Below are 15,333 nucleotides of genomic sequence, written 5' to 3'. Positions count from 1 at the left end.
GTGAACAAGATGTCCCTTTTCCCCCTAGATACTTCAGTGTGTATATTCTAAACACAGACTCTTGTATAACCACAGCACAATTATCAAAATCAGGAAATTAACATTGATACAATACTATTATCTACTCTGCAGACTTGGTTCCTGTATCACCTCTTATCTAAATAATGTCCTTTATGGCAAATGAAAATCCAGTTCCATTCACTTCGTTTTGTTGTCACATGCCTTTGGTCTCCTTTGATCTGGAGTACCTGAGTCTGTCTCTAGTTGATGATATTGACTACTTTTAAGAGTGCACATCAGCTATTTTGCAGAATGTCCCTCAATTTGGGCTGGTATTTGTCTGATAATTCTCATGATTAGATTCAGGTTATGTAGTATTGGCAGGAATGTTACAGAAGCGATGCTGAGTTCTTTTCACTTTTTCTTATTGGGAAGTATGTTCTGAAAATTCATCCCATTACTGGCAATATTAACTTTGATAACTTGGGTTAGGTGGTGTCTGCCAAGGTTCTCAAGTATGAAGTCATGTTTACCCTTTGTAATTATTAAGTACCTTGTGGGAAGATACTTTGAAACCACGTAAATAGTTCTTAAAAATTTCACCAATTATATTAGCATCCCGTTCATAATTCTTAACTGAGTCAGTTATTAATATGATTGGTTGTCAAATGATGACTTCCTACATTTATTAGTTGGCTTCCTATTGTATGGAAGAGTTTTCCCTTCCCACTCATCCATTCATTTATATCTGTATCTTTCGTGGGTTCTTATGTTATTCAGTGGGTTAGCATCCTTTACTACCATTATTCACTTTGACGCTCAAGATGTTCCAGATTTGATCAGTGGAAACCACTGGCTCCTAAGCTTGCTTCAACAAATATCTGTGAGTGCTTGTGGCCTATATTAGGCACTGGGGTGCGGGAAATGGGTACAACAATGACCAAAACAGAAAAAAAAAAATCCCTGGCCTCATAAAGCTTACATTTCAGTCTGTGGAAGAGAAAAATAAACAAATGGTACAGTGCATTGGAGGGCAATGAGTGTGAAGTCAAAGAAAAACAAAGCTCAGCTTTTGATGGAATGTTGCAGTTCCATGGCTCAGGCATAATTGGGGAACGCCTTGTTCGTAGGTGTCATTGCAGCAAAGGTCTGAAGGGCACAAGGGAGATAATCATGGGGGTGTCTGGAGGAAAATTCCAGAGCAGCAGAAACAGCTGCAGTTCCTTGAGGGGGAACAAGCGGGCATTTTTAGTGGGATTCCTCAATACCATGAGTTGAGGACAGACCATGGAAGGGAAACATGAAAGCACTGCCAAGGTGCCTTCATTTCTTATAGTGCACATTCCTAAGGCATTGGGGATTCTCTTAAAGCACGTACTGAGATAAGAACCATCTAGTGAATAAAGTGGCCATCTCAAAAGCACAGTTGCTATAGAAATAAGACTCAGAAAAAGGTAGGAGAGGTGGGAGTTCAGAGTTGAGAAGCAGAACTTTTATGCATGGAGCACATACTAGGCGCTTTTTAGGCTTTATTTCTTTTAACTCTAGAACTCTAGAACAATCTTAGAGTAGGTATTACGTCGCATGGGAGGCACGTGAGGCTCCAAAAGGCTTTCCCTTCTGCCACCATGTCTGGTTTTCATGCCACAGAAAAAGTCAGATGAGGGGTGTAATATCAGGGATGATGCCACAAAGAGCACAGTGAGGACACAAGAATGTTCTTTTCATCCACAGTCTGTGTTCTCTGTGGCTCCTCTTGGTTTCCCCCTGCCGGTAACTAAACAGGGTTAGTCACGTGGGGCTTTCTGTCTTGCCAGATTCCCAGGCAAGATGCTCCCAGGCCCTTTACCAGCACCCTTTCCTGCCATGTATATTTATTTTGTGGTTGGGGGCATCAAAGCTGCAAAGCTGGCAGAATTTTCTCCACAATTCTCAGCTGCACTGCGAGAGTAGAAATTTGAATTCACAACCATGTTTCCATATAGTTACTCAACAAGCCACCTGCTTACACAGACCCGGCTCTTAAATTATTGATCTTTTTGTATCTGTAAGCATTCGTAAACATGCACAGCATATATATGGAGAAAAAGGCGGGGGGTCGGGGGGGACACGATAAAAAAATTAAATAGCAAAAGTCTCACGCCACCAGCCTTTTCATACAGGAGGGTGTGTGAGGCACTGACGTTCATATCACGGTCCTGAAATCGCTGCTGTTATTAGTTCCCAGTTATTATTAGCTCACAGCATTTTTAGAAAAATGTGTTGCCTTTTTTCTTTTTTTAACACCTAGCAAGAGCACGAATACTTCCTTGGCATATACTGTATAATGTGGGCAAACTTAAATGCCATCCATGCTTTCCTCACAAATCTTTGGTTTTGCCCAATTAAAGCCTTCTCTCCCCTGCTGTCTTGTCCCTAGATGTCCTAGGTCTGTATTCATGGCTCCACTTGCACTACATCTTTTCCTCCATCTTTACTTGGGATGTCACAAGAGCCAGCAGGTCGACCAGCAATCTCCTAGTGCTAACAGAGAAACAAAGTGCTCACAGGGGTCAGGAGCCTGGAAGTCAGAAATCTGGGGTGATTTGGCTGCCCTCTCTTTGATTGACTTCTCTGTGACCTTATATTGTTACCACCTGCCCACACAGGCGTGTGGAGAGCTTTAATCAATATCTGTAAATCTCCCTGATTGCCACAGATAGAAGGTGGCAGAAAAGGGCAAATTATTATTAATTGTCAGGGGAAAAAAATGGAGAGATTAAGTTTTGTTCCTTCACCAGAGAGAGACCTACATGCACGGACACCCTTTTCACAGTAGGAGGATTAGATATGTCTTAATTTACTTCCTTTGCACTTCCGGAAATGCCCAATGGCTGCTTAATGCAAAGCCCCATCCCAGTCCCCACCTAAGTTTCTACGGGCACCATCTCCGACTCCTAATGCTGCTTACATTATTACCGAAAGGAGGCCTGCTATTCACAATGAGTGCGAGAGTTCACCTAATTAGCTGCTTTCCGTTCACTTGGCATTAAATAATTCCCCCAATTCCCATATGTCTGAATAATATGTTCAACAAGGGGGATCATTCTCTGAAAGCGATTAAATAGTTCTTTTAGGAGAGCTTGTCATTGGTCACTCAGAAGCACCCCTGCTATCCCTGTCTGTGAAGGATGCAGGTGGCAATTACACAGAAAGCACTTAACCCTCTCCAGTGGCCGCTGGCAGGCATCCATGCACAAGCTGCCACCTCGTGCTGGGTACAGCTTACGCTGGAATTTTCCATTTTTTCAAACCTCAAGGATAGCGTTCTAGGCTGTTCATAAAGCATTTGTCATTGCTAATACAGGTCTTTCCAAACCCACCCACCTCCCTGACTTGCCTGCCCTGCTTTGACATATAAATGCATAAAAGACATTTCCAGTTTAGTCTGTGCTTTGCCTGTATGGGAAGAATTGATAATTTTGGTTTGCCTACGTGGAAGGCTGAATTTTCAGAAGGCAGCTCCAGTGCTTCTTGGGGAGGGAGGAAGACACTGTGATGGTGTTCAGGTCTAATTTAGATACAGTAGATACAAGATGCTCCTTCTAGCTTATAGGCCGTGCCTTTTATCACAACAGTGAATTATAGATAATGAGCTAAAGTGTGGCCGTGACCAGCTGGAGAGGGAACAAGCAGTGTCAACAAAAGCAATTCAGAAATTAACAACATGTTAGGTGTACTCATAGAAAACCTGTTTGTTTACACAAGATCACAGACAAGGTAGTATCTTTCAGTACTGATTCCATCCTGCTCAAAGGGTTGCTTTTTTGACCAGGGATGATATTTCTTAAATGTCCTTCCTAGGTGAGATGAGAGAAAGCTTAGGTAATAATACCAGTCCTAGCTCTCATGTTGCATTGTTCATCTGAGCATCCTAAACTGCTTTATAGACTATATTCTGTATCAGTATATTTCTTACAAGTGAAAATGGGAAGAAATCAACTGGCTCGTTCAAAAACATATAAGCAGTTGGGAAAAATGAGGAGACTTCTGAGTTCTCATTGATTGCTGTCCTGTGAACTACCCCATTTACTCTTTGGGGCAGAGATTAAAAAGATACAAAAATGGAAGAGGGAGGCATTCAGTAAGGTGGTATTATTTCCTTTTAGTTAAATTTCTTTGATCTGTTTCGTGGCTCTGCCTTCCTATTGTAAATTATTCACAATACGGAAAAATCTGAACACTAGGTGTAGGTAGAATGATTTTAAATTTAGAGCTAAAATAGGAAAGAGATGAAACATATATTTATGTATTTGATTATGCCGTTTATAACTGTCTGCTGTGCTATTGCTATGTAACTTGTGTATTTGTGCATTGGCAGAAAATAAATGTTTTCAAAACCAGAAGAGACATACTCAATCCTGGTATGTTTGAAGTGTTGCTTTGTTTACAAAAATAATTTGTTTTGTTGCTAACTAGCATTAAACATATTTATAGAATGTGTTGTTGGGAGAAAGGAGTGTGATGACGGTAAGATTACCAGATCGGTCATTTCTATGAGGGCCTTGGCTTTAGTCATTGATCACGTTATCGATGAGATTAAGGATTCAGCAGCTGGTGTGTGACCCGCCGGCCAGGTCTTTGCTTTCTCCTGCTCTGCCCTGTATTTTTTTTTTTTTTTTTTTTTTGCGATACGCGGGCCTCTCACTATTGTGGCCTCTCCCGTTGCGGAGCGGAGCACAGGCTCCGGACGCGCAGGCTCAGCGGCCATGGCTCACGGGCCCAGCCGCTCCGCGGCACGTGGGATCTTCCCGGACTGGGACACGAACCCGCGTCCCCCGCATCGGCAGGCGGACTCTCAACCACTGCGCCACCAGGGAAGCCTTGCCGTGTATTTCTGAAGAAGCATCTGTCATTTTGTTTTTCAAAACCTAGATTTGAAATCTGGGCTCAACCTTAGTCTGTGTGCTTGAGCAGTTCGGGATAGATGGCTGTGGTCCAGAAGAGCCATCCTCCAGGAGGTGGTGTTACTCAGGAGGGAGTCCCGGGAAAGGATTTTGCTAAACCTGCAACTAATTTCTCACTCCAATATGCCCCGCTCCTTTACATGCTTCTCTCTCTTATCCTTTCCCCAACTGTACAGCCTCCAGTCAGATGGCTCTGAGGTGCTCCTGAGTCCGGAAGTCACCTGTGGTCCCCCCGACATGATTGTCACCACTCCCTTTGCCCTGACCATTCCACACTGTGCAGACGTCAGTTCTGAGCACTGGAATATCCATTTAAAGAAGAGGACCCAGCAGGGCAAGTGGGAGGTGAGACCTGAGTCTTTCTTTTTTAAAAAAACGGGGTTTGGGTTCCACCCATGGAATGGATTTAACATTTACCCTCTCTTCACAAAAGTCAGCTGTGAAATTTGTGAGCATTTACTTGTTTTTCAGAGGGTTGGTGGCAAGTGTTCACAGCATCCTCAAGGTATTGGCTAGTGTTTTGGGGCAGGGTGTGTGTGTGTGTGTGAGAGAGAGAGAGAGAGAGAGAGAGAGAGAGAGAGAGGGAGGGAGGGAGGGAGGGAGGGAGGGAGGGAGGGAGAATATGGAAAAGAGAGGCCAGAGAGGATACAGAGCTTTTTCTTTGGGTTTTAGAATACAGTTGTAATTACCCTCATAGACATGTACCCTGTGTATCTGCCTTTGGTACATAAGACTGTGACTCCTGCCTTTGTTCCCAGGCCATGTCCCTGTCTGAACTGACTTTCTTCTGTGGCTTCTGTGGGGTTAGGGAAGAGGCCCAGGGCAAGCAAGCTGGATTCATGAAAGGAATCACTCTATCTGTTTTTGCCATCAGAGGGATTGTAACAAATCTATGTTGAAGTATTCAGAAACAGAGTAGCTGCTAAATAGATGTTCGTGAATTAATGAATGCATTGAAAATCATTCTATCTTGCCCTGTGTGTATGAGTACATGCAAGAAACAGTACAAGGAGAGAATAAAAGGGACAAAATGAGAATCCACAAGAGGAGAGTAAGGACAAGGGAGACGGCCACAGCTAAGAAAGATGGTGGTGGAATGACTATTCTTAGTGAAACCTCTGATTTATCTGTCTGACTGGGATTCCTTTGGTGTCTGAGGTCAGTTTGCATGAAAGCAGGTGAATTATCTTGCTGGAACACAATGACCTATTCCAGCCCTGGGATCCTACCTCCCCAGTCGGTGCTTCAGGCAAAAGAAGTAAAAGGGAAAATCATGTTTCTTGAGGAGAAGAAAATTCCCAGTTGCTTCAGTGGATGACATTTACCCTGCCCAGCTATGTCTTGAAACTCGTCGCTATTCTTTATTGAAAATGCATTCTGCTATTTATTCAGTTGTGATACAACCACAGGCAAATTTCCTGGGGTGTTAAGTTCCATGGGTTTCATAAAGGGGCCAGGTTTTTTTCTCTTTTCCATTTCTTGCTTTGCTTTGATTTTTACCATCTTCGTTTTTCTTCCCAGCACTTCTGCACAGTCATTTACATCCAGATGGTGTCAGATCCGTGCTCTATCACATGCCACACATACCTTCTCAGGGAGGGTGAAATATTCTGATACGTCTTATCCAAACCATTTATTGAATGGCCCCTCGTGAATGATTTTGATGGAATGAAAGAGGAAAAAATATTTGAAAGAAAATAAATATTACCTTAAGGATAGGGAAAGAGGTTTTCAGAAATAGACCTTTATCAAAACATAAAAGTTTGCTCATTGATATTAATGTTCAAGGCTGTCTTTTTGTTGTTTTTAATTTGGCCTTGAACAAATTAACTGAAAATTGGAGAACTTTGAAAGTGACGTTTGTTATAGTCTACTATCCCAACACCCTGAATATAGCCATTCCTTCAGTTCCTGATGTCAGCAGTTATTTTGAGAAAATGAGTTCAATGAAAATATTCTGAAAAAAATGTTATGTCCTTGCAAAGTGACTGTTAAATCGCATTTTATTTCCCAAGCTGAGAGAATTCAACAGACCTTTTCCCAACAGGAAGTGATGTCGGTGGAGGATGAATCCACATCCTGTTACTGCCTTTTGGACCCCTTTGCATGCCACGTGCTCCTAGACAGCTTCGGGACATACGCCCTCACTGGAGAACCAATCACAGACTGTGCCGTGAAGCAGCTCAAGGTTGCGGTTTTTGGCTGCATGTCCTGTAACTCTCTGGACTACAACTTGAGGGTCTACTGTGTGGACAATACCCCTTGTGCATTTCAGGTCAGCCTTTTCTCTGTCATTCTTCCTGTGGTGTCATGAAAGCATGGGGTTTCCTGAAGATCGGTATCAATAGAGAATCTGATTGCAGAGGGTCTGGAAAATGAACCCACATCACTGGCTAGATGGGGAAACCTCTCTCGAAACAAGAGCTGTGTTACTATGTGTCCAACAATGTGCTGAGGGTACAAGGTACTTGGCAGTCAAGAAGAGAGGAGTTAAATTAACACATAAGGAGCACTGTGTGCTAAATGAGAAAACTGACTAGAAGTATAGTTGAGATTCAAAAAACAGAGATCCAATTGCAAGAGAGGAATTGGAGAAGAGTTTTGGAGGACCCTCAGGGTACTTTCTTGCATGAATGAGATTTAAGAGCAAAAGAGGAAGGGATACCATGTCCAGAAAAGAGAATGGCGTGAACCACAGGAACAAGAGTTATTTGATGTACAGCGAGCAGTAAGAAAAGTGCTTGATCACCTGAAGGTTGTAGTTGGGGAACAACAATTATAAAGCATACCTCTCAGCAGGCTGTCACGTGACATCCTGGACACACAGTCTATTAATTTTTAGGGTTACTAGGGCAGAGATGGTTCCTTTCCATTTTTGGTCCTTTTAATCATGCATGATTCCTTTTAAATTAGCTACTCACAAAGAGTGCAAGTTTATTAATAGCAGCAAAGATAATGCAGAAGTGCCTGTGTGAGCTCTGCCCCTATATAAATAGCTCTCCTGACACATCCCAGATGCCAGCTATTCCAGTTCTGGATCATTAAGTCCATGATGCAGAGCTTTTCCTCAAGAAGTAGCTTTTAAGACACTGAGCTGGAAAATTCATATTTACCAACAGAAGAGATACAGTGACCTGAATCCTGAATATAAACCAATAAAGGTGACACAGTGCCAATGTATGTGCCCAAATCTTCCCTGAGTACCTCTTCAGTAGCACAGGTCATTATAAAGGGCATGCTTCCTATCTGGCCGTTCACAAAAGGGACCTTTTTCATAAGGGGTGCCATTCTGTAAATAACTTCAGTTAAACCTCATCCTAGGAATGGCATTTTAAACTCTTCATCTGCTTCTGAGACCCCCTAATAAGAGGATTTCTCCAAGATAAAACACCTGACATTCAGTAATCAAAAATAATAAACTGACATATGATATCACTTGTATGTGGAATCTAAAAATACAACACAAATGAACCTATCTACGAAACAGAAACAGACTCACAGACTTGTGGTTGCCAAGAGGATGGGGGAAGGGATGCCCTGGGAGTTTGGGATTAGCAGATGCAAACTATTATACATAGAATAGATAAACAACAAGGTCCTACTGTAGAGCACAGGGAACTATATTCAATATCCTGTGATAAACCATAATGGAAAAGAATATAAAAACAATGTGTGTGTGTATATATATATATATATATATGTATGTATAAACAATCACTTTGCAGTACACGGTTTGCAAGGCAGCAGAAATAGAGACGCAGATGTAGAGAACAAATGTATGGACACCAAGCGGGGAGAGCACGGGGTGGTGGTGGTGGTGGTGGTGGTGGTGGTGGTGGTGGTGGTGGTGGTGGTGGTGGTGGTGGTGGTGGGATGAAGTGGGAGATGGGGATTGACATGTATACACTCATAGGTATAAAATAGATAACTAATAAGAAAAAAGTTTGCGGTACAGCAGAAATTAACACAACATTGTAAATCAACTGTACTTCAAAAAGAAAACTGAGGTTCCTACCACCACTGGATAGTTGTAAAATGCACCATCACACAAGTTGGATGTTTAGTAACTCAGCCAGATTTTGAAAGCTGAGTAAACATGGAGGGCGGGGAGGATTCCCAATCTCCCGGGCTCATGTGAGTAACCCACTGCTAACTAGGGTTACTGTTGAGGCTCTGTTCATCACAACTGCCTTGGAAGTCAGCCATCATAACCAGTTTGGAATTTTCTTTGAATAACAGTCTCACTGCTGATGTGTATACCAGTGAGTTAGACATTTGCCCAAGGAGTTTCTTCTAAGGGACCTGCAGATCATGTATTTTCATTCCCATTCACTGCTCTCAGATTCTAGAAGAGCTCAACTGTTAACAGCTGAATTGCAGTAGGAATCATGAAAGTGAGGCTCAAACCACAGCTTTTCAAACCACTATCCATCCCTGTGGGTAGTAGACCCTTCTTAATCAATGCTCGGGAAACTGGTATTCTCCCTCGTACTGAATATAAGTATCTTTATTTCATCACTGAGAGAGATTTCTTAAAATTCTTTAATTTTGCTGTAGAGAAATGTTTTTTTTCCAGTGGAGATACCTTTGGCCCCATTGATCGGAATCTGATTACCTCCAGTGATTCTTTCCCTCTCCTATTATGTCAAATACAGCTGATTTTAAAGTTGAGTTGGGTTGTACTTGTTATTGACAGGATGTATGTGACAGCTGTCGTGAACAGCAAAGGGCATGCTTCTCCCCTGGGCTTCTGAGAGGCCATCAGCCTTGGTTGAATAACTTTTCTGACCCACAGAAAGATTAGAACATAACTTGTAGCTTTTTCTGAACACAACCGTTTACTCCGCGGTCTTAGTCTCTGAGTTTTGTGCAAAAAAGGAATCTTGCTTTCTGGATTTTTATCTTGCTAAGTGAATGTGTTCAGGACCTCCTCCCCAGGTTCATTTCAACGTCCTTCATATCCCAAATCATCTGTGTCATATTTTTCATGGCTTCATATATGGTATTTAATTAGAGGGGAAACTTATATAGTCACTAACCCACTGAAACAGTTCCACTTGAAGAAAGCCATAGCAACAGGATACTTCCGGAACCTCTAAAAGACTTCACGCATTAATATTCGCTTGTCCCAACTTGTGTGGTGTGAGCTGAACATCTCGTATGCAGTGATGACTCACCTTCTATATATAACTCAAATAGAACCCTAACTTCTTAATCAAACTTCATAGGTAGTTTTTTTTTCATGAAGCACTTCTGCAGAAATTGCCTACCCTGGAATTTGCCTCCATTATCACGGTAATGAGAATGTTTGTCATGATTTGGAAATAGAGACCAAGCGTGGTTGTGACAGTTGCTGTATTTATTGTAGTACATCTGTCATAGCTCAAAGGAGTGACACATATGAACCCAGCTAGAACTGGGTTTGTAACCAAGAAGGAAGCCTGCTTAAAGGACATGCTTGCCTTTCCACGCCATTTCCGTCTCCCTGGGAAACTATGTCCCCGCAACTATTTAAAAGCCCACCCTCTCACTGGAAATCCTTGGAAGAACGGCAGCTTCTAGACCCAACTCTCCTGTCCTCTTAGAACTAGGTGGGGACCTGGCAAGATAGTGGCCTCACCAAAAAATATTCCCTTATAGGATTTTAGTAATCAAACAAACATTCTTCATTTTTTGCCATGCCCTCCTTTGCCTCCTGCAGGGCTGCTTCCCATTTGCTCTGGGGATATTTCATCTGAATCCTAGTAGCAATTTCTTTGAATGACAAAAACAAAATGCCTCATGCACCTTGGTAAGACATAATTAATTTGGTTTCAGATTTTTGAAGTGATGTTCTAATAAATACATCTAAAACCATCTCTATGGAAAATTAAATCCGCTCAAGATAGGCTTTTTTAAAAAAATACAAATGCCATCTGCCTGAAGGTGAGAAAGGGACCAATGACTTCTTGTCCTTCCTGTTCCTGTACTTCTGTAATAATTAGAGCTGCAATTTTTTGTTTGTGTTTGACATTGGCGCTTTTGATGAATTCAAACCAAAGGTTGAGGAATGGTGATATATTTTCAAAGTTGTAACATGTTAAGACCTAGGTTTTTGTTATTGTATTTTATTACATTCTCTCTCTCTCTCTCTCTCTCTCTCTCTCTCTCACACACACACACACACACACACACACACACAGTTCAAACAAACCTTAACATAGGGAAAGCAAGGAATTAAGCACTTGCCCTATCTTAGGGGAGAAAAAAAACACAACTAATTTTTTTCTCAATTTCTCCCAGCACTCCTACTCAGTACCTCTGGGTCCTCATTACTTACTTGGCATTAATGGAGATTTAGAATCTAATTTCAGAGGATTTCCTCCAGATGTAGCTCTTGTGTTTATCAATAATACAACCTTGGAAAATATCATTCACGTAAAGCAGTTAAAGGAAAACACCACAGCGACATAACTTCTGTGCGTGTGTGTGCGCACTTAAGTTCAACAGTTTTGTCTCATAAATATGTAAATTCAGCCTGCTTGTTTTAGTATCCCTGAAGCACACCTGAATATCGCTGCCTGTCTCATTAAATCAACATAAATGGCTCAGTGAGGCACAAAGCACAAGTTTCTCCTGGCCACAACTCCTAGCCCTGGATGACTAGCAACCGCCAATGTGAAATGATGAAATAGAAGAGACAGAAAAACCACCAACCATAGCCTTTAGGTGCGTCTTATATACAAGAAACCAGCCAGACCCTACTTTCTACTTTAATTAACACAGATATCAATTTAACAGTAGACTCAGAGGTTTAGCCAAGGGCCCTTGTCACATAGGAGGCAGATAGGAAAAAATCAAATGAATATCAGATTCCACTCTTGGGGTGATGCATCCGTGTGAATGACTCCGAAGGAGCTCAGCAGAGTTGTCTGTACCACTGATTCCCAAACCTGGCTGGACATCAGCATCATCTGAGAAGTATTTAAAAATACAATGTCTAGGCCCAGCCCCTGAGCGGAATACAATAGGTTTAAGGGGCGTAACTGGGAATTCTGTGTTAAGTACAATTTATCCTATTTGGAGAGGGTTTTAAGCTTGCACTCTGAAGCCAATTGTGCCTTTACAAATATATAAATACAGTGATTAGTTCATAATTGGGCTTCTTCATTTTAATAAGTAATTGTTTTGTTACAAAATAGCTATAATTGCTTAATATTTTGTACAAGGTTACAAGACACTGTTAATTGTATGTAGTTGGTTCAGTATGTGGAGATTAAAGTAATCAAAAAAAAGTAAAAATAAATTATGGTTATATTTAATTGGAGGCCCTAAAGCAGAAATCTTTAAGAGGTGCCATTTTCCTCGGTGATAATTGTAAGTGGATATCCATTTTAAAACTTCCTAATATCCTCAGGGATGGCTTAGATAGTATATATAACCACAGGGCAAAAATCTTTTTTTAACTTTTTATTTTATATTGGAGTATAGGCGATGAACAATGCTGTGGTAGTTTCAGGTGCTCAGCTAAGCGACTCAGCCATACACGTACATGTATCCTTCTCCCCCAGACTCCCCTCCCATCCAGGCTGCCACATAACATTGAGCAGAGTTCCCTGTACTATATAGTAGGTCCTTGTTGGTTATCCTTTTTAAATATAGCAGTGTGTACATGTCAATCCCAAACTCCCTAACTATCCCTTCTCTCCATCCTTCCCCCAACCCCCCACCTCCGGTAACCATAAGTTCATTCTCGAAGTCTGTGAGTCCGTTTCTGTTTTGTAAATACATTCATTTGTATCATTTCTTTTTAGATTCCGCATATAAGTGATATCATACAATATTTCTCTTTCTCTGTCTGACTTACTTCACTCAGTATGACAATCTCTAAGTCCACCCATGTTGCTGCAAATGGCATTATTTCATTCTTTTTATGGCTGAGTAATATTCCATTGTATATATGTACCACATCTTCTTTATCCATTCCTCTGTCAATGGACATTTAGGTTGCTTTCATGTCCTGGCTATTGTAAACAGTGCTGCAATGAACACTGGGGTGCATGTATCCTTCTGGACCATGTTTTTCTCCAGATATATGCCCAGGAGTGGGGTTGCTGGGTCATATGGTAGCTCAGTTTTTAGTTTTTTAAGGAACCTCCCATACTGTCCTCCATAGGGGCTGCACCAATTTACATTCCCACCAACAGTGTAAGAGGGTTCTCTTCTCTCCACACCCTCTCCGGCATTTATTGAAAAACAGACTGACTTATGTCATCTTTACATATATCTTGCAGCAATGAAAAGTTACTTATGGGACAGTGTTAATAGCAGTCTGACCTTCACATGACTCTTTAAAAAATCAAGCATAGTATACGAAAATGCAGGGAAATCTAGTAGAAAAAATACTAGACCATGAACAAGTCCTGATGTAGTAGCTGTGTCACCAGCCATGTGACTTCAGGCAAATCACTTTCTTGGGGGTAAGGGGGAGGGTCTCCATGTTTTCCTCTGTAAATAATCAAGTTTTAAATCACTAAGTTCCTTAAGTTCCCTTCAAGTGTGATGATGCTATGTAGTTTCTAAACATTTAAATAGACTAGCTCTACACCAAGTAATTCATGGCCTCGAACAAGTCACTTCATCGCCTGACCTCGGTTTATTTCTCTGTACTTTCAGGCGAGTCAGATTTAAAGAACAGGGATACACTTAAGAGAGCCTACCCAGTCAAATATACTTTGACAAGTCAACACTGTTGTTATTCCATGGCTTTAATATGGTTTGAATAGCAAATGTCTTATTTGTCCCTGTTTCTAACCTTGAATGGCAAAAAGAAGTTAGTATATTACCATGCTAATGATTTTGCTTGGCTGTGAATAAACCCAAGTAAACAACTGAAGCCTAAAGATTAAGTGACTTGCCCAAGACCATGCAGAAATGTGATTAGAAGCCTGTGCTTCCATTTTTGGTTTACAAGATGAGTGCCCTCTTGAGTTTATATAACCCTCAGAAAATTCTCATACTCCCTTAAACCCGAACAACATTACTCTAAACAAAAATACAAGTCCCTAGCATGGTAAGGGAGAATTCGCGATTGGCCCCTGCCCTGTAATATTCATCACCTCCAGCCATACACTTTCCACCCTAACCTTCTATCCCAGCTCTGTCAGGCCTCCGTGCCTTTGTGCAGAGCCCATTCAGTGTCTGGAATGCACTCTCCCTCCCTTTCCCATGAGTAGCCCCTATATTTACTTCCAGGCTCAGTTCAAATATCACTTCCTCTACTAATTTCCCAATTCATTTCCCGGCCTTTCTGCCCATCTGGGTTAGGCACCCTCTGTCTTGGCTTAACCTTTGGGAATATACATATTTGTAATAGTTAGATACTATATTATACTCATATGCTTGCTGTTCTGACCCTCTCTCTAGACTATGAGCTCCTTGGTGTTTCATTTCTGTCCACCCAGTGCCCAGCTCAAGCACTGCTCCACTGGACACTCATTAAATCTCAAAAGAGGGAACAGACCAGCATCTGTAAAGACCTCAAGTCAGCGTCTGGCATTAATTCCCTTTCCTCCCACCCTGCCTCTTTCCTTCCACTGCCTGCAGCCCTCACTAGACACTGGCCACTGTGTTATTATGTCCAACGCTTAGACCCACAATGTAATGAATTATCTAGCACCGCCCTGTCCAGGGCAGTAATTGCCAACCACGTGTGCATATCTACATTTGAATTAACTAAAATGAAAATCTTAGTTCCTTAGTCACTCTAACCACTCTGGCTAGCGGATACCATATTGGAAAGCACAGGTATAGACCACTTCCATCATCGCAGCAAGTTCAGTGCTGACTCAGGGCCCCAAGACACACCCCTTCCACACCCCAAGAGCTGGAGAAAATGACACTGGAATGGAATCGTTTAGTCCTGAGAAGAGACACTAGCAGCCTGTTAACAGTTGGTGTGCACAGGAAGGATAAAAGCTGCAAAGCTGCTGCTTAGAAACATTTTCATTAATGTTAATCTATACAGAGACAAGAGGTGGGAAAGGTAACTTCTGAAGCTGCTTTCACTCCCCGATAATTGAAATGTAAGTTTTATTGTATTTATAAACCTATGTGCCTGGCTTCTTACAACCTTTTTTAGACTCTGGGAAGATTATAGGACATCATTAAAGGATTTCAGTTTTCCTATTTATCCCAGCTCCGCAAGGAAATTATAAGTCAGTTAACGGGGATTTTTTTAAATGGGGATTTAGGGACATCTTTCATCTCCACTAATGCTGAAAACCTCACCCCCTACAGTAGTTTGACATTTTATAGCATTCATATCTGTTCTATTATTTCACTTGTCTTATGGAGATGATTCTACACGCCACAAATTTGGAACCAGTTAAATGGTTTGCTTAATAGA

General features: G+C 41.6%; 1 protein-coding gene across 3 annotated transcripts in view; it reads left to right on the top strand.

Moving 5' to 3' along the window:
- UNC5D (unc-5 netrin receptor D) overlaps window positions 1-15,333 on the top strand; it is a gene marked incomplete at its 5' end in the record, with an annotated part of 611,405 nt that overhangs the window by 561,108 nt on the left and 34,964 nt on the right. For all 3 annotated transcript variants that reach the window (XM_081220829.1, XM_081220827.1, XM_081220828.1), the window contains 2 exons: window positions 5,123-5,291; window positions 6,994-7,221. In XM_081220829.1, the coding sequence (XP_081076955.1) occupies window positions 5,123-5,291; window positions 6,994-7,221 (397 nt within the window). The remainder of the gene's footprint in view (window positions 1-5,122; window positions 5,292-6,993; window positions 7,222-15,333) is intronic.

Source organism: Mesoplodon bidens (assembly GCF_964165515.1).
Source record: "Mesoplodon bidens genome assembly, chromosome: 20".
NCBI classification, from domain to species: domain Eukaryota; kingdom Metazoa; phylum Chordata; class Mammalia; order Artiodactyla; family Ziphiidae; genus Mesoplodon; species Mesoplodon bidens.
Note: the sequence above shows the minus strand (reverse complement) of the source record. Positions and strands in the feature narration are given on the sequence as shown.